Below are 27,607 nucleotides of genomic sequence, written 5' to 3' on the forward strand. Positions count from 1 at the left end.
TGTTCAAAACATGAGAAATGTAATCAAGTAAACAATAACAATAACCTCAGATATGCAGATGACACTACCCTTATGGCAGAAAGTGAAGAGGAACTCAAAAGCCTCTTGATGAAAGTGAAAGAGGAGAGTGAAAAGGTTAGCTTGAAGCTCAACATTCAGAAAACAAAGATCATGGCATCTGGTCCCATCACTTCATGGGAAATAGATGGAAAAACAGTGGAAACAGTGTCAGACTTTGTTTTTTTGGGCTCCAAAATCACTGCAGATGCTGATTGCAGCCATGAAATTAAAAGACGCTTGCTCCTTGGAAGGAAAGTTATGACCAACCTTGATAGTATATTAAAAAGCAGAGACATTACTTTGCCGACCAAGGTCCGTCTAGTCAAGGCAATGGTTTTTCCCGTGGTCATGTATGGATGTGAGAGTTGGACTGTGAAGAAAGCTGATCGCCGAAGAATCGATGCTTTTGAACTGTGGTGTTGGAGAAGACTCTTGAGAGTCCCTTATACTGCAAGGAGATCCAACCAGTCCATTCTAAAGGAGATCAATCCTGGATGTTCATTGGAGGGACTGATGCTAAAGCTGAAACTCCAATACTTTGGCCACCTCATGCGACGAGTTGACTCACTGGAAAAGACTCTGATGCTGGGAAAGGTTGGGGGCGGGAGAAGAAGGGGACGACGGAGAATGAGATGGCTGGATGGCATCACCGATTCTGTGGACATGAGTTTGAGTGTACTCCGGGAGTTGGTGATGGACAGGGGGGCCTGGCGTGCTGTGATTCATGGGGTCGCGGAGAGTCGGACACGACTGTGCGACTGAACTGAACTGAACTGAACTGAAACAATAACATTATTTTAAAAGAACACAGATAAATGAATAAAAGATAAATGAACTAATGTACTACTAGTGATTCATGTTGCAGAATATGATACATAGGTTAAAGTGAATGAACTAGAACTACACAGCTACAGATGCTTAGGTAAAATAAGCTGCAAAAAAAAAAAAAAATCCCCACCTTAATGTATATAATATACGTAATACACACATATATGCAGATTTCTAAAACGTTCTACCATGTGTCATGACGTGGTTATATTTACAAAAGGTTAGAAAATATGAGACTGATACCCTGAAAGAATGAGGAAGAAAGGGACAAGCTTTGGCTTAGACCTTAGCTGTATCAAATACTTTATTAATTTATCTAGTTCTAAAAGGGATCTGAAGTAGCAATGCCAAAAATGTTAAATCAAAGTGAGTAAAATCGTTAACAGTTTCAATTATACTTTTCAGTATATTTTTGAATATTTTGTCATTTAAAAATACTTCATAAATTTTATACATAATTTCTTAATAACCCTGATACAGGCAGAGATCCTTATACTTTAAGACACAAAACATACACTGGTCACAAAGGAAAAAATGTATAAATTACATTCCATTAAAATTACAATCTTTTTTATCCACAGGATACTAATAAAGGAGTCAAAAGGCAAACCAAGGTGAAGATAGTTACAACATATATATCTGACAAAGAAGTGACGCCCAGATATAAAAAGAACTTCCTTAGTGAGATGAAAAATACATGACACAAAAGAAAAATGAATGAAAAACTTAAAACAGGCATTTCATAAAAAAGACTATCCAAACATCCAACAAATATAAATAAGTGCTATACTGAAATTGTCATCAAGTAAAACCCTAAAATGATTTCTCTACCAGAATGGATGAAATGAGAAAGAGAACACTGAACACAAGCAAAAGAATAACAGATTAAACTCTCACACATTCCAGGTGGGAGAGCAGTTCACTTGTGTAGACACTGGCAAACAGTCCAGCTGTTTCCATAAAAGCCAAACACATGCACATCCCAGGGCTCAGGATAGCACTCTTCTCACCAGTCAAAAATTAAAAAAAAACTCACTTAGCAGCAGGATGGATAAATATTGGTCTATTCATATAACTGTACACCATACAACAGTAGGAATGAGCCAACTACAGCCACCTCCTACAGCAGGGCTGAAAGCTCACAACCACAGCCCTGAAACAGAAGGAAGACTCAAAGAGAACAGTCAGTCAGGTGTCATTTATACCAAGTTCAAAAGTCAGGTGAGTGGTTATCCTTGGTCAACTGGACCTGGAGGGGCACACAAGGGAAATTCCCGAATTCTGCTGGAATTCTATTTTTTCACCCTGGTACTGGTCATGTACATAAGAACTCAAGGAAACTATAAGCAAGATGAAAAGACAGCCTTCAGAATGGGAGAAAATAATAGCAAATGAAGTAACTGACAAAGAATTAATCTCAAAAATATACAAGCAACTGCTGCAGCTCAAGTCCAGAAAAATAAACAACCCAATCAAAAAATGGGCCAAAGAACTAAACAGACATTTCTCCAAAGAAGATATACAGATGGCTAACAAACACATGAAAAGATGCTCAACTTCACTCATAATCAGAGAAATGCAAATCAAAACCACAATGAGGTATCATTTCACGCCAGTCAGAATGGCTGCTATCCAAACGTCTACAAGCAATAAATGCTGGAGAGGGTGTGGAGAAAAGGGAACCCTCTTACACTGTTGGTGGGAATGCAAACTAGTACAGTCACTATGGAGAACAGTGTGGAGACTCCTTAAAAAACTGGAAATAGAACTGCCATATGACCCAGCAATCCCACTCCTGGGCATACACACCAAGGAAACCAGAATTGAAAGAGACACATGTACTCCAATGTTCATCGCAGCACTGTTTATAATAGCCAGGACATGGAAGCAACCTAGATGTCCATCTGCAGACAAATGGATAAGAAAGCTGTGGTACATATACACAATGGAGTATTACTCAGCAATTAAAAAGAATACATTTGAATCAGTTCTAATGAGGTGGATGAAACTGGAGCCTAGAGTGAAGTAAGCCAGAAAGAGAAACACCAATACAGTATACTAACGCATATATAGGGGCTTCCCTGGTGGCTCAGAGGTTAAAGCGTCTGCCTCCAATGCGGGAGACCCGGGTTCGATCCCTGGGTCGGGAAGATCCCCTGGAGAAGGAAATGGTAACCCACTCCAGTATTCTTGCCTGGAGAATCCCATGGACGAAGAAGCCTGGTAGGCTACAGTCCACGGGGTCACAAAGAGTCAAACACGACTGAGCGACTGAACGGAATGGAACGGAACGCATATATATGGAATTTAGAAAGATGATAACAATAACCCTGTATACAAGACAGCAAAAGAGACACAGATGTATAGAACAGTCTTTTGGACTCTGTGGGAGAGGGCGAGGGTAGGATGATTTGGGAGAATGGCATTGAAACATGTATATTATCATATGTGAAAGGAATCACCAGTCCAGGTTCAATCCATGATACAGGATGTTTGGGGCTGGTGTACTGGGATGAACCAGAGGGATGGGACGGGGAGGGAGGTTCAAGATGGGGAACACATGTATATCCAGGGCAGATTCATGTCAATGTATGGCAAAACCAATACAATAATGTAAAGTAATCAGTCTCCAATTAAAATAAATAAATTTTTTTAAAAAAATTAATAATAAAAATAAAAAAGCCTGTGAAGACAGATGTGAACACACATACACACACAAAAAAAATCCTCAACAAGCTGCACGTTTATCCTTACACTTTTCTAAATGGATGCTATATTTCAATGAAATGTACCAACAAAAACTACACAAAGGAAAAAAAAATGAGAAAATGTCTTTCTCAAGACAGGGAAAAAAAGCCTTCTGTGACATAAAACCCAGGATCCATAAAAGATGAATATATTCACCTATTTAAAAAATCTTAAAGTGCATGACAAACCCTACAATAAGCACTGCTAAAGAACAAACAACTATTACATAAACTATTTAAAATGTCAGTGACAAACGGCAAAATCTGTTAAGAAAAAAGCCAATAACCCAGAAGAAAAATGGGCAAAGGAATAGACAGTTTGAAGAAAAGGAAATCAAGTAATTCAAATGTATGACAAGATGTTCAGTATCACTCATAGAGCCAGAAATAATATTTAAACCTACAATGAAATTCCATTTTCTTTATAACCTTTCAGATACAAACGTGATCAATTCCCTCCTGGAGATAAGCCTGAACACTAAAACTATGCAAGCTGGTAGGATCGTTCTACATCCAGGACAAATGCACATAACCATTCAACCCCACAAAGCCACTCAAGGACATTATTCTATAGATACCTGCCAATGTATAAATTGTTAATAATTGTTAATAAAATAGTGAATACATGTCAATTAAATAGATTAAATAGAGTAGCCCGTACACTAGAACACTATGCATTTTAGTTTGCTTTTATAAGAACGGAGAACAACTTTACATATTGATATAGAAAGCATTCCAAGTTAGAATATAAAGTTTAACAAGGATAAGTAGGAGAACAGTGCATAAGCATGGCAACCTCTGCACAGAAATGATATACACATTTGCTTGTATATATGTATAGAACACCTTCAAAAAGATATCCAAGAAGTTAACACTGTAGATTAAATCTGGAATTCCATCAATTCTAAGATGCACAATTATTTTATGGCCCAATAAGAACAAGTATCACCAATTAAACTATGACCATACTTTTATCATACAGAACTGTATCTCATTCTTCTTCAGTGATTCCTTTAGATTTAGACACAAATATCATTTAATCTTTGTTTTCTGAATGTTGAGCTTCAAGCCAACCTTTTCACTCTCCTCTTTCACTTTCATCAAGAGGCTTTTGAGTTCCTCTTCACTTTCTGCCATAAGGGTAGTGTCATCTGCATATCTGAGGTTATTGATATTTCTCCCGGCAATCTTGATTCCAGCTTGTGCTTCTTCCAGCCCAGCGTTCCTCATGATGTACTCTGCATATAAGTTAAATAAGCAGGGTGACAATATACAGCCTTGACGCATTCCTTTTCCTATTTGGAACCAGTCTGTTGTTCCATGTACAGTTCTGACTGTTGCTTCCTGACCTGCATACAGGTTTCTCAAGAGGCAGGTCAGGTGGTCTGGTGTTCCCATCTCTTGAAGAATTTTCCACAGTTTATTGTGATCCACACAGTCAAAGGCTTTGGCATAGTCAATGAAGCAGAAACAGATGTTTCTCTGGATAAAGGGCAGAGACATTACTATGCCAACAAAGGTCCGTCTAGTCAAGGCTGTGGTTTTTCCCGTGGTCATGTATGGATGTGAGAGTTGGACTGTGAAGAAAGCTGATCGCCGAAGAATTGATGCTTCTGAACTGTGGTGTTGGAGAAGACTCTTGAGAGTCCCTTGTACCGCAAGAAGATCCAACCAGTCCATTCTAAAGGAGATCGATCCTGGGTGTTCATTGGAAGGACTGATGCTAAAGCTGAAACTGCAATACTTTGGCCACCTCATACGACGAGTTGACTCACTGGAAAAGACTCTGATGCTGGGAAAGGTTGGGAGCAGGAGGAGAAGGGGACGACCGAGAATGAGATGGCTGAATGGCATCACCGACTCTGTGGACATGAGTTTGAGTGAACTCCGGGAGTCGGTGATGGACAGGGAGGCCTGCCTGGCGTGCTGTGATTCATGGGGTCGCGGAGAGTCGGACACGACTGAGCGACAGAACTGAACTGAACTGAATCATTTAATCACATCTGTGCTTAAATAAAAAGGAAAATGTTTGTAAAATAGATTGCCTTTAGATGTGAAACCTGACTCTTCTGAAGCATTTTCAACTCATTTGTCAATAATATAATGATCATCCGTGCCATAAAGACATTTCTTTTTTAAATGCTTGATTATTGTCTCTGATATTCCTCCAAGCTGTGTGACAGGGTAATCCTTTGCATGTATCTCAGTAATACAACTGAAAACTTTCCAAAAACCTGGAACGGTTTTATCTAATTTTCAGGATCTCTTTTTTTCAGGTTCTGCTAAGTAGCCCTACTGACACTTTACTGTGCATACAAATCTTCTTAACATTTGAGCTGTTTGCTTTTATTAATATCTGTCTATGTATTTCCAATGAATTACATGGCATGCAATAAAATTATTTTTATCTACTCACAATTCTGTGGTTTTTGAAAATGCACAGAATCATGCAACCATCACCAAAATCAGGATACAGAATAGTTCTCTTGACCCCCAAATTCTGTGTGCTGTTTCTTTGCAATCAAGCCTCCTCACCCACCCAGTCCCAAAGTATCAGTGAGTGATTCCCTATTCCTGTAAGGGCTGCCTTTCCTAGACAGTCACAGGATGGAATCATATAGTCATAATCTTTTAATCAGGCTTCTGACCCTTTGCATAATTCATCTGAGATTCATTCATGTGGTTATGAGTTTATCAGTTAGGAACTAGATTTAACTGAAAAACAGAAAATCCTTAGTATAGAAGGTTTTATTAAAAATATTATTAGGTACATCTTTCTGATTAATCTTTTTAATCAGGAACTAAAGGCACAAAGACATTTAGATATAATTTTTTATACACTTGTGATATACATTGATCAACAAAGGAACAAGAATAGTCTTTTATTTAATCTTTAATCTTAAAGACAGACTACTACAGTTTGAAGATGGTGTGACATAAAGCAAGGAATTATGTTATTAACTATACTAAGTTTCTGTTCTATACTATAGAACAGTGTGTTTCCCCTTTTATTTTTTATTTTATTTTTTTTTCTTTTTATTTATTTTTTATTGGAGGCTAATTATTTTACAATATTATATTGGTTTGTTTTGCCATACATTGACAGGAATCCGCCACGGGTGTACGTGAGTTCCCCCTCCTGAACCCCCCTCCCACCTCCCTCCTCCCTTTATCCTCCCTCTGGGTCATCCCCGCACACCAGCCCCGAGCATCCTGTAACATGCGTCGACCCTGAACTGGTGATTCGTTTCACATATGACAGCATACATGTTTCAATGCCACTCTCCCAAATCATCCCACCCTCACCCTCTCCCACAGAGTCCCAAAGACTGTTATATACATCTGTGTCTCTTTAGAGAATTAAGTTACCATATAACACAGTCACTGTTAAATATGTAATACTATATAATTCCTACCTGATCATCATCTTCTACAACCACCAACGTCAGTTTATTCTTCTTAAAATCCAATCTGGTTATCTTGGGCCTATAACAATATGAGAATAATAGCCAGATTTCAAATAAATGTCCTCGAAGTTTAAAAAATTTGCTATTACTTCAAGCACACTGATCATCTAACTTCTGAATTGAAAGCTGGTAAGAGGGGAAAGCTGAAACTCCAATACTTTGGCCACCTCATGCGAAGAGTTGACTCACTGGAAGAGACTCTGATGATGGGAGGGATTGGGGGCAGGAGGAGAAGGGGACAACAGAGAATGAGATGGCTGGATGGCATCACCGACTCGATGGACATGAGTTTGAGAGGACTCCGGAAGTTGGTGATGGACGGGGAGGCCTGGCGTGCCGTGATTCATGGGGTCGCAAAGAGTCGGACAACTGAACTGAACTGAAGAGGGTAAACATAACCTGTACTGCTCAGCAAAAACATCTCCAATCTAAAAAATAGTTAAGATACCAGAAAAAAATTTCAAAAGCAGTACCTTTGGCAAAACTTATGCTGCACATATATAAGACATTAAAAAGGTTAAGGAAAAAATAAAATGAAGAAACATATATATATATATATACCATATACATTCACAGGTTCCTATGGTAGAAGAAATTCTGCAAGCCTAATAATGTTACAGCAGCAGCACAGCAACTGGACACAGGAAAAAAGATAAAAGTTTTCTAAAAGGCATTAAAAAAACCCAGATTACTGATTTTCAACTCTTTTCTATAGCCACTTTATGGTCAAAGACATCTTTAATTAAAAAAAAAAATTAAACCTCACTTTATGGCCTACTTTCCAACTCCGTCTCCCACCTGTACTAAAATCCTCAGCAATCCACCAAACTTATCTCTGTGCTTCTATAAACTGTGAGTGTGTAAACAATATGACTCTCACTAATTTTTAAATATACCTTACATAAAATAGAATTGCACAATAGATCTTGTTTACAGGAGCTGTACTAAAACAAGGAGTAAAGAAAGGTAATAGGAGAATCTGGCACTTAGGTGTAACAAATTCTTACACAATGCCGAGTAAGTGGCAGGTGCTCTCCTAAGTGTTTTATGTGGTATATTAATTCAATAGATTTTTATGAGGTAGTACACAAGATGCTCTCCTTATCTCTCAACCTGGAGTTTCTCTGGCCATAAGAATGTTCCATCTGCCCCAGGGCAGGCTGGAAAGGTCAGAGAGTTAACATATAAAGAAACAGGGAAATACACAGCCCATCAAGGGACAATTATAAATAGGTGTTACATTCAAATCTCCCAGGGAATCTCTAGGAGATGCAAAAATAAATGAAATACTATCTTCAACTTTTTGAGGGAAAATAATTTTAAATCTAGAAGTCCATTCTCAGCCCAATTATCAAGATAAGATAGCACAAGAGAAGACTAAATAATTTTAAGGCATCCAAGAATTCAAATAATTTACCTCTAATAGTCTTTTCTTAAGCATCACCTGAGTATATATATCAGAAAAACAAAAGCAAAGAAAGGAAAATGTGGAAGACAACATAGATTCATAAGTGAGAAAACAGGAAAAAGAAGTCCCAAGACAGAGAGCAGCCTGGAAGAGTCAACAGTTACAACTAGAAAAGAGCCATCTCAGAAAACCCTGGAGAATTTGAAATCATTTAAGATGCTGGGAAAGATTGAAGGCGGGAGGAGGAGGGGAAGACAGAGGATAAGATGGCTGGATGGCATCACTGACTCAATGGACATGAGTATGAGTAAACTCTGGGAACTGATGGTGGACAGGGAGGCCTGGAGTGCTGCAGTCCATGGGACTGCAAAGAGTCAGACACGACTGAGCAACTGAACTGAACTGAACTGAAGAAGACAAAGGCAGGTCACTTAAAGGGATGTGTGGGATGAGTAACAGCTAAGGCTCTAGGATAACAAAGGAAATATAATTCCAGTTGAGTTCAAGATTTCAGAGCTGATCAAGAAAAAGACAGGAGCAAAGACAACAGTATCACACAATGAGCTCTACTGGGAAGTATCCCTTCACACCGCAGACCTTCCCAAGAAAGCAGCCCAGGCCCCCACGCAGGACAGAAGAACATCCCTGAAGAAGGAGGGGGACCAGGGAGGGGGTTTCTACCAGGAGAGGCCTCTGAGTCACAGAGCTCCAAGTGGGAATAGAGGTGTGAGGGCTCTTACAGCTACAGGATTTGCTTATCGGAGAAGGCAATGGCAAGCCACTCCAGTACTCTTGCCTAGAAAATCCCATGGATGGAGCAGCCTGGTAGGCTGCAGTCCGTGGGGTCGCTAAGGGTCGGACACGACTGAGCGACTTCACTTCCACACATTGGAGAAGGAAATGGCAACCCACTCCAGTGTTCTTGCCTGGAGAATCCCAGGGACAGGGGAGCCTGGTGGGCTTCCATCTATGGGGTCACACAGAGTCGGACACGACTGAAGTGACTTAGCAGCAGTAGCAGCTAACTAACAGATGTGAAGCGCAGTTTGCAATGAGACATGCAAACCATGCAGGCTCTGAAAGGCTAAAACTATTACTTGCTGGCCTATATTTAAAGCAACTGGGTGTGTAAGAATTTGAGTTTGGCACTGGCAGACTTCAAGTGAAGGGTCCTGACGTGCTATGAAGGAGGAAACAACAGAGAAACAGAAAAACCAGTATATTATACAAAACCCCTCTTTAGCCCCTGCATATAACCCTAGTGTGCTACTAAGCTTCACACCAGTTCCAACAAAGACATTATAATATAAACACTATTTCCTGATTTTTGGCTTTTAGAAACAACCAAACAAAACCTGAAGAACTTAATTATGGTCATGAAATCCAAGTAATATCTACCCTTGATGTAAAAGTAACATGAAAATATAATTGAAATATACGGATGACAGAAGTTGGGACTCAGAAAGAGAAGCACAGCTCCAAAGGAGGATAAAAGTATTACTATCTCCTTCCTATACAGTGAGGGGCAGGATTTCCTGGTAGCTCAGCTGGTGAAGAATCTGCCTGCAATTCAGGAGACACAGGTTCGATTCCTGGGTAGGGAAGCTCTCCTGAAGAAAGGACAGGCTACCCACTCCAATACTCTTGGGCTTCCCTGGTGGCTCAGGCGGTAAAGAATCCATGGGAGAGCCGGTTCAATCCCTGGATTGGGAAGATCCCCTGCATGGCAACACACTCCAGTATTCTTGCCTGGACAGAGGAGCCTGGCGGGCTACACAGTCCATGGGGCTACATCCCCGTGGACAGAGGAGCCTGGCAGGCTACAGTCCATGGGGTCGCAAAGAGTTGGACATGACTAAGTGACTAAGCACAGCACAGCATACAGTGAGGAGCAGGGGGTAAAAGGACTGTGGAACAAGAAACACTAAAAAACAGACACATAACCACATGACAGAGGGAGTATCCATGTGAACAGTTAATACACAGAACTAGATAATATTTATGTTAGGGTATGCATTTTGGCATATATTGAAACTAACGGAAAATGCAATTAAGAGTTTTAAAAAGTGGCTTGGGGAAGCAGGACTACAGATGAACAGGAGGATAACAGGAAAGAGTTGCAATTTACTTACAAGCTTGTCGGAACTATGCCCAAATTCTATTTTATGTTCTAACTTCATAAGTGTTTTTATTCATTAAAAAAACAAAACAACAGTAATTATCTTTGACATTAACTCTGCTTACCAAAAAAATAAGCCAATTTTGGTCTCTCCTTCAAAAACAAGGACTCCTGTTGGGGTCAGTCCCAAGCTGTAGTCATTCCCATCTCTGGCCTAATTTCAGGGGAGCAACATGTGTTAGCTTTATCTGCATAAAACAGGGTTCACATTTTCACAGGACTGTTTTCTTTTCATACTGAATTATATTAATTACATACAGGTTAATATTAATGTGAAAGGTGCTTTCAACAACTAAAACATCCAAAATAACATTCTCAGGAAAACTCATGCATATTTAGTTCGCTGAGACACTATAGTTTTAAGGTATGCGTTCACTGGAAGACATACAGGTAGTGACACTGCCACACCAAATTTCCAGAGTCTTCCCAAATTCTAGTCACTATTTAAATCACAGACTTTGAAAAAGACTGCATTTCTGGGAAAATTGAGCTTATCAGTGGAGAAGAGCATGGCAACCCACTCCAGTCTTCTTGCCTGGAGAATGCTATGGACAGAGGATCCCTCAGGGTAAAAGTCAATAGGGTCACAAAGAGTCAGACATGACTGAATCGACTTAGTATGCATGCAGGCACAGCTTGTCAAACTCCCCTCAAGCTACAAATTTTCAACTTTACCTTCTAAATTATTTTCATTTTTACAGAGCCTGCTTAAGCTTACATGATAAAAGATGATATGAATATGAAGTGAAAGAATAAAAAGTGATTCAAAAACAAACAAACAAAAAAAAACAGTGACAACTTAAAACCACAGACACACCTTTTTGGAAATTTTGGCTGCTTTCTTTCTTATAACAAGTTTTCATGTGAGACTCTCATCATTCAGTATTTACTCTCAATCTTCATAACCACACATCTAAAGTACCCACTATAGCCCCTGCAAATTACACACTCTCCTTCATACTAAGAGATACCATAGTTACCTTGAGTCCTGAAGGAATAACTTTCTTAAAAAGCATCACAACACACTGCTTACCTTGACCACATGCATATCAACCCCATACATTTCTAACCACTTGGCTTTATTCAGATAATTGGTTTCAGCTTGTGCTGGTGTCTGACCTCTGAAATTTAAAAAATAATAAATTTTAAGATGATTATAAATATACAATGAATTCTATGCTAAGTAAGAGAAACAGAAGAAAACAAATGTGAAATCACTGTTGTGGTGATGTTAAAGTACCTGTATTCTTTCCATTTCTCAAATATAGCAAGCTCCATCTCTTCTGTCTGAATAGGCACAAACCTGAACTCAGACACAAGTTCAGGACTGTGCTCAGCAAGGTCGTAGTCACCAAGTTCAGCTACAAATGTTAAGTTTCACAAGGTTATGTTTTGTTAATAAGTTTACTTCCTGCTGAATCCTTCAAAACCCACTTATTAATAGAAGATTAGACTTTCTTAAACTACAAGGCATTCATAACACACAGACCATTAGCAAAAGTAAATCCAGCTTAGACTTGTGACTTATCTGTCTGTATGCACAAATCATGTAATTGTGGCTTGTAGTATATTTTCAATTAAATGTCTTATTCCTAATTGAGTCATACTGTACAATGCTTAGCTTCTGAAAATCTCTTTTAGCCTTCCACAAAGAAATAGCTTTTGACTGTATGTTGAATAAACAAAAATATTCAGCAATCCTTTAAAAAAAAACAATTAGCTAGCATCTGTTAAGAAGCTATTATGCACAGAACATGACATTAAACATCACTGTAAGATACAATCACTGTCCCGCTGGAATTTTAAATTATTAATCCCAAAGAAATAAAAAAGAAAAGTTACTGGATAGTGCACACACATCTATGCACCCATCTGTGGTTACCTCTGAACTCGGTTTGGGGATGGAGGGAAAATGATGATTCTCATTTTCTGTTCTTTAGAAAGTCTTCCTTTAAAAGATATTTTACTGGTACTAAATTAAAACACTTTCATTTTGATAAAAAATTTGGCCATGGAGAGAAAAAGGACATGAGTCCTACTTTGAGATAATCATAAAATTGGTAATAACTTACTATTTACTAAGCATCTACTTTACACAATAGTCATATTGCAGACATACTGTCATTTAACTTCACAACAACCTTGGAAAATATTCTCACTCCCACTTCACTGCTAAAGAAATTGCTCTTCTGCCTGGAACATAAGTTTGGTTTTTTTTTTTCTTTTTAACTTTTCATTTTATATTGGCGTATAGCCGATTAACAATGTTGTGCTAGTTTCTGGTAGACAGCAGAGTGACTCAGCCATATATATACATGTATCCATTCTCCCCCAAACTCCCCTCCTCTCCAGGCTGTCACATAACACTGAGCAGAGTTCCCTGTGCTATTCAGTAGATCCTTGTTGGTTTTTCATTTTAAATATAGCAGTGTGTACATATGCATCCTAAACTCCCTAACTATCCCTTCCTCCCATTCTTCCACCCCTGGCGACAAGTTCTTTAAAAGTCCCAAACTAAATCTGCTACATAATGTTGTTCAGGATATATATTAAAATGGTGAAGAAAAACTAAACTTGAGTGTGTGATAAAACTGATAAAGATTATTCTGATAAAACAGAAAATCATATATGAGGGCTTCTATGGTGGGCCTTAAAGACTCCACACTTCCACTGCAGGGGGCACAGGTTCGATCCTTGGTTGGGAAAGTTCCACATGCCACAAGGTTTGGGCAAAAAAAAAAGTCATAAACAAGAAGCTAATTTTATGAAGAGGGAGTAATACTTCAGTTAATTTACTCTTAAGGACCTTAATAATCAGTAGGATTTGGTAACCTATTACACACAGGACGATGAAACGAGTAAGACACAGTATGAAGTTTTGAGGAATCCTGAAAACAATTGCACCACGCCCACTCTGCAGCCACAGTGTCAGATGAGTATGAGAGCTCTCCTCTGAGGCCCTGAAGGCTGCCCGTATTTGTGCCAATAAGTACATGATGAAAAGCTGTGGCAAAGATGGTTTTCACATCTGAGTGGCACTCCATCCCTTGCACCATGCTGTCCTGCACCAGAGCTGATAAGCTCCAGACAGGTATGCAGGGTACCTCTGGAAAGCCCAGGGCACAGAGGCTAGGGTCCACATTGGCCAAGTCATAATGTCAAGCTGCAGAACAAGGAGCTTGTAATTGAGGCCCTATTGAGGGGCAAGTTCAAGTTTCCTGGCTTCTAAAAGATCCACATCTCCAAGCAGGGGGGATTCACTAAGTTTAATATGGATGTATTCGAAAACACAGCTCATCCCATATAGCTGTGGGGTCAAATACATCCCTAATTGTGGCCCCCTGAACGAATGGTGGGCCCTGCACTCATGAGAGCCCTGGTGCTGTCCCCTCCTTACTCGTGCCCACCAGTAAATCCTACTTTCCTGTCCCCAACCCCCCCCAAAAAAAATGGTAACCATGGATAAAAGAGAAAGTAAGAAAGACATTTTATTTAGAGAAAAAAATAAGTAGGGTTAAGAGATAATATAACAGAGCTATATGCATGAATCAGGCAGTAAATATTTAGTGAGCATTACTTTAAATAAGTGTGTTAAACACAAAAAAATGCACAAAGATCATTTTCAAGAAGTATAAACGTTGGTTGTCATGAAACTTACAAAATGAGACACAGAATGTACGAAGTGGTGGAACACAGATATTGAAAATGACAGCTTTTCTATAGATCCAAGAGTTTCAGAATTCTCACACAGCAATTAGTAGAACATTAAAAATGTGCTTTCAAGAAAAGATGCATGCAATTATGAACTGTGATCATTACAGTTCTAAAGATACAGCACTTCCAAACTAGTATCCATTCAACATTCCAGCAGATGAGAAAACAAGTTTTAGTCTGTAGACAGACTACAGTTTACATTAGCAGCAAATTTCTGAAGTACAGAAATTTCCTTCAGTCACCAATTACTCTACCAACAGAAAAATATGCTTTCCAAAACAGAAGTACAAAATCAGCCGATTAGGTTTGTCATAAAACATGAAAACTTAGTCAATTAGCCATACAATGGAAAATAAATACTACTGATTTAGAGGCTGGGGATAATACAGAATCACCCCCAAAAAAGCATAAAATTATTAATGTCTTAATTATTATTATTTTTATTCTAGCATATACAGATACTCCAGCCAAAATGTTTCTTTCCATTTTATGAACAAAGGCAAATTATTATTCTCCTAAAATGTCAATTTTTTTCAGAAGAAAATGCCTAAGTTTAACAAATATTTGATCACTGTAACAAGGTACAAAAGGGTAAGTTTTTCATTAATCTCATTGACTGGAAAACACTTTTAAAAAAAATTCTTAAAATAACCATCAGGAACTCTTAAATACATGCTAAGTATTTCTTTTCATGGACTTATTCTTAAGAATAAGACGAAAGCAAGCCAGGTGGCTACAGCAACAATTTACTCATACATCCTTGCATTCTTTATAAAAAGAAAACATTTGCTGAGGGTCCAACCATATCATGTATTGAATTATCAAGTAGACTGCAAATTCTGCTTGAAAATACTATTAGAAAGGTAGCAAATAAAGTTAAAGGAAAGGAAAAGAAGGCAATGCTCTGAAACAAGGGTGTCAGAGCTGGATACTGATGCAAGATCACACAAACACAGGTGTTTCTCTTCTGGCATGTCACTATGAATCTTCTGAGAGGCTTCCAACATACATAAAGAATAATTATGCTTCACTCTTAACAGTGAACATAAAAACTGCTTACCTTGCAAGTTATAAGCTGCCAACTGAACTGCTGTATCAAAGGGACACTCTAATCTGAGATCAAAACATAAATGTGTTAAATAAGCCAATGTCACAACGTCTGTTTTATGATAAATGGAAATAAGACATACTTTATGTTGACTGCTTCTTTTTCATATTTAACTATGAACTTATTTTTTCAACTATTCAAGAAAACATGGTTTACCTTAAACTAATACTCACTTTCCACTGAGAATATCTTGTTTTAACTGAAGAACAAATAAATACCTAAGAAAAATAAAAGGCACAAATTTAACTAAACAGAACAATGTACCATGAAAAATAATCCTGCCCTTCTAATTTGAGAAGAAACATTCTTAATTACAAAACTTTACCCACAATAGTCTATCAAGGAAAAAGAATATGAAACAAGGGGCATTCAGCATCAGAAGGATGCACTGAAGTTCAGGACTCTCTCAAAAGACACGGTTTAAAGCAAATCCCTGAGAATGAACTCTGTGATCTGACAACACAGCCACCTCATATGTAAAGGGATACAGCTACACACACACAGATGACAGCTACACTCTCATCCATCAGGACAATATTCAAGAGGAAACCCTTCTAAAGGGATTCAGCAATTCAATTTTTTACTTAATAAAAGTAGTACATGTGCATGAGTCATAGAAATGCAATATAGACTCAATGGATAAATACTAAGGAGGCAAGACAAAATAAAAATAAGTTTCTGTAACTTATTTAAAGTTATTTGAGACCATTCAAGAGAAATCAGGATTCAAAATTTTCATTACTCAATGGTATGTCAATAAAGAAAGTCAGGAGCCAATCTGAAATAACTCTCAGTGGCGAAAAATAGATAATTGTGAATATTAATAAACATAAAAAGGTAATATATTAAAACACAACAGCCCTGTTTAAAATTCATGAGTTGACAGTGATACTTCAGAACTCGCTACTTTTGCAGGATGTCAAAGAACCAACCGTTTATTTTGAAAATTGTTAAATAAAGGAAAACATCCTACACTTAAAAAAACACTGTCTCAAAATGAAATTCCCTTGTCAGATATCCTGTTACCAGGACAAAGTATCCATTTCATAAGCTGTCTGTAAAACTGAAAGAATTACTGAGGTAATCTTTCAACACCTTTAGCTAGTCTAACTGAAACTTGACTATTGTATATAACTCTAGATAGTGGTCTTACCGGGTCAGCTCTTCACGAAGGTTATTTGGTTCTGAGGAATAAAACTTAACTCGAAGATGCAGACAATAGGGTGAACCAACTGCCATTAAAAGAAAAGGGAGGGGGGGTAATTTTTTCAATACAGCTATTTAAATAGTAAGGATTTTCAGTCAGTAAACTTGTCAAAAATCTACTGAAGTGGACAGAAGAGAACAGACTATTGCAGCAAGAATTCAGGTTACACTGTAGGCTGAAGCCTAACACAATCAGCAGACTTTTTAAAGGTCCCAACCACCATGCAGCACTATCACATCACCTGTCCTCCCCAGAACAGACAGCTCCAGACGAATTCCCAAAGTTTAGGGCCAAATATGTCAAATAAAAAAGTCTTGACTATGTACGCTAACAGCCCTACACAGCTGCGGAGCTGTATTTCTTGACAGCAAAGAGAACACCTGTTGTTAACTGCACAGGGCAAATTCACTCACATTCTTTCCAATTCACTTCACCACTTCACTAACCTCTATATTATCCGAGATCCCATTAGTTTGTAAAAAGAGTTGAGGTGCCCTAAAATCTGGTACTACAAAAAACATGATGGACTATAGACTGGACACTGGTATTTTTTCCTACCACTAGGAATACTGCTAACATTTTATGTGAATAACTTCTTCTCATTAGTCTTAACAACAACAAAAAAAGTTACAGCCTTAAAGTCTCAAGATACTTTCTAAAGCAGGGCAGATACCAAGCAGAAAATTCCAGTGTAAGTAACTACTAAACAGAAGTTAAGTATCTCATGGGAATTCACTCTCATTTCCAAACTGCAAGCCTTTGTCCTAGAAACAAACTACAAACAAACAAACCACATGAATCTAGATTGCCATCAACCCTATTAATTTAAGGGGTGGGTTAATATATCACATTGAAATTATTTTTACAAAAATGGAGATGCTAAGAAACTCATTAGAAACATGATTTATGTCCTGACCATGAGAAACCAGTTTTTAATATGCAATTATATATAATTCAGTTTTCAAATTTTTTTCAAAATTTTTTCAACACTTACTTTTTACTTGTTTTTTGATGCTTTTTGTACCATCCAACCAATGCTGAAAACAAAAACAAAAAGTTAGCTGTTAAGCAGAGAAAGAAGCAGAGAGAGAATTTAACATTTTAATTACTGAAAGTTAATTTTCATCATGCTTTTGCTGAAAGAAACATTTCACAAGAGAAAAACAGAAGTGAGACTAAAAATTGGGGTGCAGGTGAATGCTAATCTACCCATAAACAGAAACATAGGACACACGTGAACAAAAGAAAGACCTACAACCAGATACATGACTTCTTAAAAACATTTCATGTGCTCTTAGTAATAAAGATGGTATTTTTAATTTTGCCTTTAGTTTTTCTCACTGTTCCCAAAAAAAGAGGACCCTTTCAAAACTGGTAAAATCAGAAGTATGTATCATAATATTCTAATTCTTAGTTCACTTTTGTAATAAAACTATGAGATTTATTAACAGATCATAACCCCAAGTTAGATGAAATAACAATTTCACTTACTGGAAATAGATACTACTAAAGTAGTAGTCTTTGAAAGAGCTTACACTATAAAATTAGATCTTTCTCACAACCAAGACCCTATTAAATAAGCAGTCTTTGCTCCTTTCCTTTACCAAAAAAAAAAAAAAAGTAACAGTCTTGATTTCCGTAAATTTTCACTCTGAAACGCACAAAACACAAACAGATCTAAGAAGCAATTCCAGAGACTTGCACTGATAAACCATTCCTAGCCTACTTCCTACAATTAATGTGTTTATACTAAGTCCTAACAGGGACAGGATATACTCATCCCAATAAGATACACATGACTGTGTTCTCTTCAGCATGCTTACAGTCCCAAGCACCCTAAACCAAAGGAGTGCTCTTATGCTACAGTTCACAGAGCTAAAGAATCCAGTTTCAGGACTCCAGACAGGCCAAGCAGGGGCAAACAAGACTTCATTGTTAACAGACTTGTAACTATTTGCTTCTCTTGCCAATTATTTGCCTAGCCTCTTCTCCCTCTTCTCTGCCAAGATCCAAAAATGAAATTCACAGAACCACTAGTGTGCCAGCAAAGTACCTCTGCACGTCGACCCAAGATAGTCAGTAAACATTTTGAAAGGCAGTTAAATACAGTGCAATATTTTCTCTGGATTCAAACGTGCAAGCTACTTAGTCAACCATCTCTCATCTTTCGATAAATTCACCTGGACATCCATTTTTAGGATTATTTTAATCTAGCAAATGTTCAGTTTTATTCCATTATAATGCTTGGCCAGCAGTAGGCAGAATACAATTCAATCTATCAGCTGAGAAGAGTTCAACTAGGATAGTGAAAAGTTCACCCATCATGGCTAAGTGTAGGAACCTAATATTCAAATACTCTAGACTTAAATTGTGCAAAATACCTACTACAGCCTAATGGCAATCACATACTGGGTATGAGATCAATTTTATTTACATGCCCTATATTGTTTTCTCCCCACAACCAGGAATCTGGGAGTTGCCTATCTTCAGGTTCCATCTACTATACTGCAATGAATTCACAAGTGAGTGGCTGGTCAACTGGGCATGTCATGCAGCCACAGTGACGGAGATGCTCATACACATAATGAGCACAGAGCACACACCTTCTGGAAGGCAATCTGATTACACCTTAAAAATAACTATGTGGCTGGATGGACCTAGAGACTGTTATACGGAGTGACGTTAAGTCAGAGATAGAGAAAGAGAAATATATGATATCCCTCATATGTGGAACCTTAACAGAAAAGATACAAATGAACTTACTTACAAAACACAGACTGTGATGGGGGAAGGGGGCAAGAGTGGGGAGAAGGGATAGTTAGGGAGTCTGGGATAGACATGTAAATACAGCTATATTCAAAATGGATAACCAACAGGGACCTACTGTATAACACATGTAACTCTGCTCAATGTTATGTGGCAGCCTGGATGGGAGAGGAGTTTGGCTGAGAATTGGATACATGTATATGTATGGCTGAGTCCCTTCTCTGTTCACCTGAAAATATTACAACACTGTAATTGGCTATACCCCAGTGCAACTTAAAAAGTTAAAAAAAAAATAACTGTGACTTTGACTCAGCAATTCTGCATTTAATAATCATTATGGATGGTTTAACTCACAAGAAATTATAATCAAAGAAAAACAGGACAATCTGTATATCCAACAATAGTGAACTGGTGAAATCAAGTATTTCAACATGATAGAATTATGCAACAATGAAAAAGAATGAAAGCAAAATAGTTAATAATCTAGAAAATTAAATAATTTTAGTTTTTATTATTTTGCTTTCATTCAAATAACAACACATTATAAACTGTTTGTCAAAATGTACAAATTTGTACAGGTGATCCTTAAACAATAAGGAGCTGACTTTCATGGGTCCACTCACATGTGGACTTTTTCCAGTAGATACGCACCACAGTACCATACAATCCTCAGTGGGTTGAACTCACAGACCCAGAACCCTGGACACAGAGAAGGCTATGAAAGTTATACGCTGATTTTCAACTGCATCCCGAACCCTAACACTGGTCATGGGTCCACCGTATATGGGCTTCCCAGGTGGCTTAGTGGTAAAGAACCTGTTTGATCCCTGGCTTGGGAAGATCCCCTGGAAGAGGAAACGACAACCCACACCAGTATTCTTGCCTGTAAAATCCCATGGACAGAGGAGCCTGGCGGGCTACAGTCCACAGAGTCACAAAGAGCTGGACACGACTGAGCACCAGAGCCAACACTGTATATATAAACACGACTCTTCTTTCAGACTGAAGCAACCTATGAGATGTTACATCTAGATGGTTGAGATTGTTGATTATAATTTTTCTTTGTATTTTCTTATATTTTCAACTTATTCTACAACAAGTACATTTTTACTCAACAATTAGGCCCCCTTTATTGTATTTAAATAATATATTTATAAGGTTAATTTTTTGGTAATATTAAAAGGTGTATAGTCAACAGTCCCTCCAACCCCTGCAATACCAATTTCTATCACCATATGCACTCCCCACCTCCCAAGATTACTGGTTTCTGATTCCCTCGAGTTTCTTCAAAGGAAAAAAAAAACCTGTATGTTAGTAGAGTAAACACATTAACAATGGACTGAAAATTAGCAAGTTAAATACAAATTTTGACAGAATAAATTTTAAGGGATACTGGGCTTCCCTGGTGGCTCAGAGGTTAAAGCATCTGCCTCCAATGCGGGAGACCCGGGTTCGATCCCTGGGTCGGGAAGATCCCCTGGAGAAGGAAATGGTAACCCACTCCAGTATTCTTGCCTGGAGAATCCCATGGACGGAGAAGCCTGGTAGGCTACAGTCCACGGGTCGCAAAGAGTCGGACACGACTGAACGGAACGGAGAAGGAAACATTTAACATAAGCTGCTGCTGCTGCTAAGTCACTTCAGTCGTGTCCGACTCTGTGTGACCCCATAGACGGAAGCCCACTAGGCTCCCCCTTCCCTGGGATTCTCCAGGCAAGAACACTGGAGTGGGTTGCCATTTCCTTCTCCAATGTGTGAAAGTGAAAAGTGAAAGTGAAGTCGCTCAGTCATGTCCAACCCTTAGCGACCCCACGGACTGCAGCCTACCAGGCTCCTCCATCCATGGGATTTTCTAGGCAAGAGTACTGGAGTGGCTTGCCATTGCCTTCTCCATAACATAAGCTAGACCAATACTATTTCAACAACAACCTAGTCTTTATTGAACAGTTGTAACAAAATTTTTCCAGTTTAAGAACATTTATGACTAGTCTCAAAGGCAAACCTGTAATCTCTAATCTGTGTCCTAAAAGTCTAAGAAGCACATTAAACATACAATTCTCCTGGTAAGACGAAGGATCAAGAGTTTTCTTCCAAGTAAGCATTTTAGTCTTTCTATGTGCATCTAACAGTTTCTACACTCCACACTCCCTTAACCCCAAACTCAGATAAAGCAACAAGCACATTCTAAAGTGAAATTCAGGAACTGGGGGAGTTCCTGGTGATGCTCTGGGGAAGGTCTGAGTTCATGTTTGCATTCTCTCAAGTCTGTTTTCTTTCATCTCCTCCACATTCCAAGCCCTGGGACTGGAAAATTCAGAGCTCAGAGACAGGCACTGATAGTGTTTTCCTTGAATCAAGGTCTTTAGGGGGTGAGTTTAAATTACAGCAGAAGATAAGGTGAGAACACGCAGATATAGACTTTTGGATGCACAGAGTGAAGCTAATATGGCTCTTCTTTCTCATGTACATTAAAAACAAAATAAATCTAATTTCCTAAAGTGTGGTAGGTAAACTTAGAATTCAAAGAATATGGAAAGCTACATTTATTTCCATCCTATTGAGCTAGGAACAAAAGAACAATTATTTACTTGTGTATCTTAAAAAATAAATATGTAATCACAAACATAACAGCCATAGCTAAACCAAACAAACAGTCACCTAGGAAGCTTCCCAAACACTACCATACATAGACCCTCACCCCAGGCCCTACAGCTCTTCAAATGAATGATTCCTGACTTCTAATGCCTACACAGCCAGCAGTAGATGCACCACTACTTTGCTCAAAGGGCAAAGAGCTGGCGGTAGAGAAATGTAAACCATCTTTCCAAACAAGTGCCGTTGCAAAAAATATTTCTCCTGGCTCATGCTCTACATTAAATTATTACTTTAAAGCAAATTTTAACACTTTAACCAATTAACAAATGTTAAAAATCAATGCCATGAAAACAGAAGATCAATCTAACTGAAAACACTTCAATTTACTTTAGATTCCATCATAAATTCTACCTGGGTGATTACTCCTCCGGTGTTAAAAGTCTGTGCTAGGCTTCCCTGGTAGCTCAGTCATAAAGAATCCGCCTGCCAATACGAGAGACACAGTTTTGACCCCTGATCTGGGAAGATCCCACATGCCACACAGCAACTAAGTCTGTATGCCACAACTATTCAACATGTAGTCTAGAGCCTGGTTACCGCAACTAGTGAGCCCTCGTGCTGCAACTACTGAAGCCCGCATGCCCTACAACCTGTACTCCACAACAAGAGACACCACTGCAATGAGAAGCCTGCGAAATAGAGAGTAGTCTGGCTCATACCAACTAGAGAAAAGCCAACAGAGCAAGGAAAACCCAGCAAAGCCAAAAATAAAAATCTCTTTTTAAAGTTCTATATTACAAGAAATTCCAAATGAAGGCTTGGAAGAGCCATTAAAATATATTTTTCACAACACCTTTCTGTGTATTATTAGTATGCTTTCTTAGGATTCTTAAAAGTCAAATTTATAATGGAAATGTAGATGAGTTAAGCAGATTATACATCCACTCTATGGAAATAAGAGCACAAAATCTATTTTGGAAATAAGCTTATCTTAACAAAAGCAGTTCCTCATTGTTTAGCAAATATATATGCCTGTGTATGTGTTTCTTGCAATATAGAATATATATGCATACTTAACATATAGATTATTTCTATAATAATTGTATTTTTTTACTCCCCACTACTTTGTTGAATTTTATTGTTTAAGTTCTCAGAAGGCAATGGCAAGCCACTCCAGTACTCTTGCCTAGAAAATCCCATGGATGGAGGAGCCTGGTAGGCTGCAGTCCACGGGGTCGCTAAGGGTCGGACACAACTGAGCGACTTCACTTTCACTTTTCACTTTCACACACTGGAGAAGGAAATGGCAACCCACTCTAGTGTTCTTGCCTGGAGAATCCCAGGGACGGGAGAGCCTGGTGGGCTTCCGTCTATGGGGTCACACAGAGTCGGACACGACTGAAGTGACTTAGCAGTAGCAGCAAGTTCTCAGTAACAATCCAATCCAATCAGCTGCCAACAGTGATCATTTCACCTCTTCCTTTCCAAAGTTTATAATGTTTACAACTGCATTTGCTGTTACTTCTATTAAAATAGTTTAACAGCAGTGGTAATAAGGGGTATCTTTGTTACCTGCCTGTCTTTAATAGGGGCTTTCCCGATGGCTCAGTGGGGAAAGAATCCACTTGTAATGCAGGAGACACAGGTTCGATTCCTGGGTTGGGAAGATCCCTTGGAGAAGGAAATGGCAATTTGCTCCAGTATTCTTGCCTGGAACTCTCATGGACAGAGGCATCTGGAGGGCTACAGTCCATGGAGTTGCAAGAGATGGACACAAGTAAGCATGCAGGTACGTTGTCTTTAGTAGGAATGTGTCTGTTGTTACTCTATTAAAGTTGTTTGTTGTATTTAAATCATCAAATCTCTGTACAAAAATGGAGTAGAGCCCTCGAGCAACTACTGGGTCTGTTCTCACAGGTGGGCCACCTATCTGCCCAACATCTACCACCATCCCTAGAGATGGGCACACCTTCCAAAGCTAGGCTAGACCCACAACACAGAGAGAAGGAAAGTCAACTCCACACAGGTCAAAGTCCATGAGGTTTATTCAAGGCACTCTGGTGCCAAGAAGAAGGGGCTTCACAGGCTACCAAAACCATCTGATAAGAATTCAAGAGAAGAGTATTATCTCCCCCACCTCAGATGAGCAAGCGTCTGCAGGCCAGACAGAGCTTACCACACGATGTCTGCAGTGCTTGAAAGAGCTGCATTCTAACCCTGAACAAGAGCCGCCTCTTCCTTTAGCTCAGTGGTCTGAGATCCACCATGGAGGGATCCACTGCCATAGCCTCCAGGGGTGCACTTGTGGAACATCTCCCCTCCCTGATGTTCCCCCAGTCAAGTGTTCTCCAGCTCTCAACTTTAGATCAAACACCTTCATTTCCATTTGCACTGAGTGTTGTGTAAACTAAATGCCTTAAACTTCAACTCACTGAGATACTTATCTTTCTTTTGTGGTTGATATTTGAGTGCCCATCTTTTTAAAATGCAGTTTCACTTAACTATATGGTAGAAGGAGATGAGCATAAATGAAGTGTCAGGTGCCTGTTCAGAAGTGGTACACATCACACAAACTCACATTCTATCACCAAGAGCAAGGACAATGGCCAAAACCTAGCATCAGCTGAGCAATAAAGCACCAACGTCTTACAGCAAACACAGAAACCAATCCCATGATACACAATACAAGATGAATTATATCAACTAATACTAAATCATCTTTCCATTTCTGAAAATACACTCCACCTGATCATGTATTGTTCATACTTTTAATAGTGTATTTTATTTTATTCAATAGTATATACTTTTAATAGTATAAATAATGCATGAGCATTACATGAGACAAGTCCTAGTAAAACATATAATGTATATTAAATATAAATACATTAGAAAATATGTTCTATTAAATATAATAATACATATAAATAACACATAATAATAAACATAGTATGCTGCTATTTTACTTAGGATTTTTACACAGCGACCAAGCGAAGTTATATATATAAACAAACGAATACTTAAATTAATTTAAGAAAAAAGCAAAAAATAACTACTTATGTGCTGTTCTCCTTTTTTTCAAAGTATTAGGAAAAACACTGCCTATATTTCCCTTTCCTGAACATAAATGTCTACAATCTACGTAATTTATTCTTCTTTAAAACCTTGATTGGGCCAGTTAAAATTCTAAGCTCCAAATATGAAGTTTGAAAAACTTCATCAATCAGAGGTCACAACACATAAGACAGACCAGAAGATTAAATCTTTGCTGAGACATGTTTTGTTCGGTTCATGCTATATTTTTCACATTCTTTTACTGAAATGTTCACAGGAAGCTGCAATTATAATAACAAGAGGTCCTGCTATCTCCCCTTTCTCCCCCAATGCTTCCACCTTACATAACTACAGTACAATACTAAAATCAGACACTGCACAGTGTGCATACACAGTTCCATGTCACATTATCACACATCTCAATTCCTGACCTGATACCACAATCAAGATAAAGATATGTTCCATTATCACCAAGAGCTCCCTCATCAGTTCAGTTCAGTCGCTCAGTCGTGTCTGACACTTTACAACCCCATGAATCGCAGCATGCCAGGCCTCCCTGTCCATCACCAGCTCCAAGAGTTTACTCAAACTCATACCCATCGAGTCGGTGCTGCCATCCATCTATCTCATCCTCTATCATCCCCTTCTCCTCCTGCTCCCAATCCCTGCCAGCATCAGGGTTTTTTCCAATGAGTCAACTCTTCCCATGAGGTGGCCAAAGTATCGGAGTTTCAGCTTTAGCATCAGTCCTTCCAATGAACACCCAGGATTGATCTCCTTTAGGATGGACTGGTTGGATCTCCTTGCTGTCCAGGGGACTCTCAAGAGTCTTCTCCAGCACCACAGTTCAAAAGCATCAATTCTTCGGCGATCAGCTTTCTCCACCGTCCAAATCTCACATCCATACATGACCACGGGAAAAACCATAGCCTTGACTAGACGGACCTTTGTTGGCAAAGTAATGTCTCTGCTTTTTAATATGCTATCTAGGTTGGTCATTACTGTCCTTCCAAGGAGTAAGCGTCTTTTAATTTCATGGCTGCAGTCACCATCCGCAGTGATTTTGGAGCCCAAAAAAATAAAGTCTGAGACTATTTCCACTGTTTCTCCAACTGTTTCCCATGAAGTGGTGAGACTGGATGCCATGATCTTAGTTTTCTGAATCTTCAACTTCAAGCCAACTTTTTCACTCTCCCCTTTCACTTTTATCAAGAGGCTTTTTAGTTCCTCTTCATTTTCTACCATAAGGGTGGTGTCATCTGCATATCTGAGGTTACTGATATTTCTCCCGGCAACCTAGATTTCAGCTTGTGCTTCTTCCAGCCCAGCGTTTCTCATGATATACTCTGCATATAAGTTAAATAAGCAGGGTGACAATATACAGCCTTGACGTACTCCTTTTCCTATTTGGAACCAGTCTGTTGTTCCATGTCCACTTCTAACTGATGCTTCCTGACCTGCATACAGGTTTCTCAAGAGGCAGGTCAGGTGGTTTGGAATTCCCATCTCCTGAAGAATTTTCCACAGTTTATTGTGATCCACACAGTTAAAGGCTTTGACATAGTCAATAACGCAGAAATAGATGTTTTTCTGGAACTCTCTTGCTTTTTCGACGATCCAGCAGATGTTGGCAATTTGATCTCTGGTTTCTCTGCCTTTTCTTAACCCAGTTGAACATCTGGAAGTTCACGGTTCACATATTGCTCAAGTCTGGCTTGGAGAATTTTGAGCATGACTTTACTAGCGTGTGAGATGAGTGCAACTGTGCAGGTTTGAGCATTCTTTGGCTTTGCCTTTCTTTGAGGCTGGAATTGAAAACTGACCTTTTCCAATTCTGTGGCCACTGCTGAGTTTTCCAAATTTGCTGGCATAGTGAGTGCAGCACTTTCACAGCATCATCTTTCAGGATTTGAAATAGCTCAACTGGAATTCCATCACCTCTATCCACTAGCTTTGTTCATAGTGATGCTTTCTAAGGCCCACATGACTTCACTTATTTATTTTTTTTTTATTTCTAAAAAAGAATTTTATTAAAAAAGCACAAATGCAAAGAAATGAACACAGGAAAATGTATGCGTCGAACCTGGACTGGTCACTTATGATAATATACATGCTATAATTCCATTCTCCCCAATCATTCCACCTTCACCCTCTCCCACAGAGTCCCAAAGACTGTTCTAAATGCCTATGTCTCTTTTGCAGTCTCTTATACAGGGTTCAGGTTACCATTTTTCTAAATTCCATATATATGCGTTAATATACAGTATTGATGTTCTTCTTTCTGGCTTACTTCACTCTGCATAATTGGCTCCAATTTCATCCACCTCATTAAAACTGATTCAAATGCATTCTTTTTGATGGCTGAGAAATACTCCATTGTGTATATGTACCAAAGTTTTCTTATCCATTCATCTGCAGATGGACATCTAGGTTGCTTCCATGTCCTGGCTATTATAAACAGTGCTGCAATGAACACT

At 38.7% G+C, this 27,607-nt stretch overlaps 1 protein-coding gene across 3 annotated transcripts in view; it reads right to left on the bottom strand.

Annotated features, from left to right (window-relative positions):
- Window positions 1–27,607, bottom strand: part of EPB41L5 (erythrocyte membrane protein band 4.1 like 5) — a 183,466-nt gene that overhangs the window by 100,218 nt on the left and 55,641 nt on the right. For all 3 annotated transcript variants that reach the window (XM_055398926.2, XM_055398925.2, XM_088828865.1), the window contains exons 4-11: window positions 17,713–17,755; window positions 16,665–16,743; window positions 15,685–15,729; window positions 15,464–15,516; window positions 11,930–12,050; window positions 11,723–11,810; window positions 10,755–10,843; window positions 7,052–7,121 (exon numbers count right to left, since the gene is read on the bottom strand). In XM_055398926.2, coding sequence (XP_055254901.1) covers window positions 7,052–7,121; window positions 10,755–10,843; window positions 11,723–11,810; window positions 11,930–12,050; window positions 15,464–15,516; window positions 15,685–15,729; window positions 16,665–16,743; window positions 17,713–17,755 — 588 coding nt within the window. The remainder of the gene's footprint in view (window positions 1–7,051; window positions 7,122–10,754; window positions 10,844–11,722; window positions 11,811–11,929; window positions 12,051–15,463; window positions 15,517–15,684; window positions 15,730–16,664; window positions 16,744–17,712; window positions 17,756–27,607) is intronic.

Source organism: Moschus berezovskii, chromosome 2, assembly GCF_049115385.1.
Source record: "Moschus berezovskii isolate FMDL1 chromosome 2, NW_MosBer_1.0, whole genome shotgun sequence".
Taxonomy (NCBI): domain Eukaryota; kingdom Metazoa; phylum Chordata; class Mammalia; order Artiodactyla; family Moschidae; genus Moschus; species Moschus berezovskii.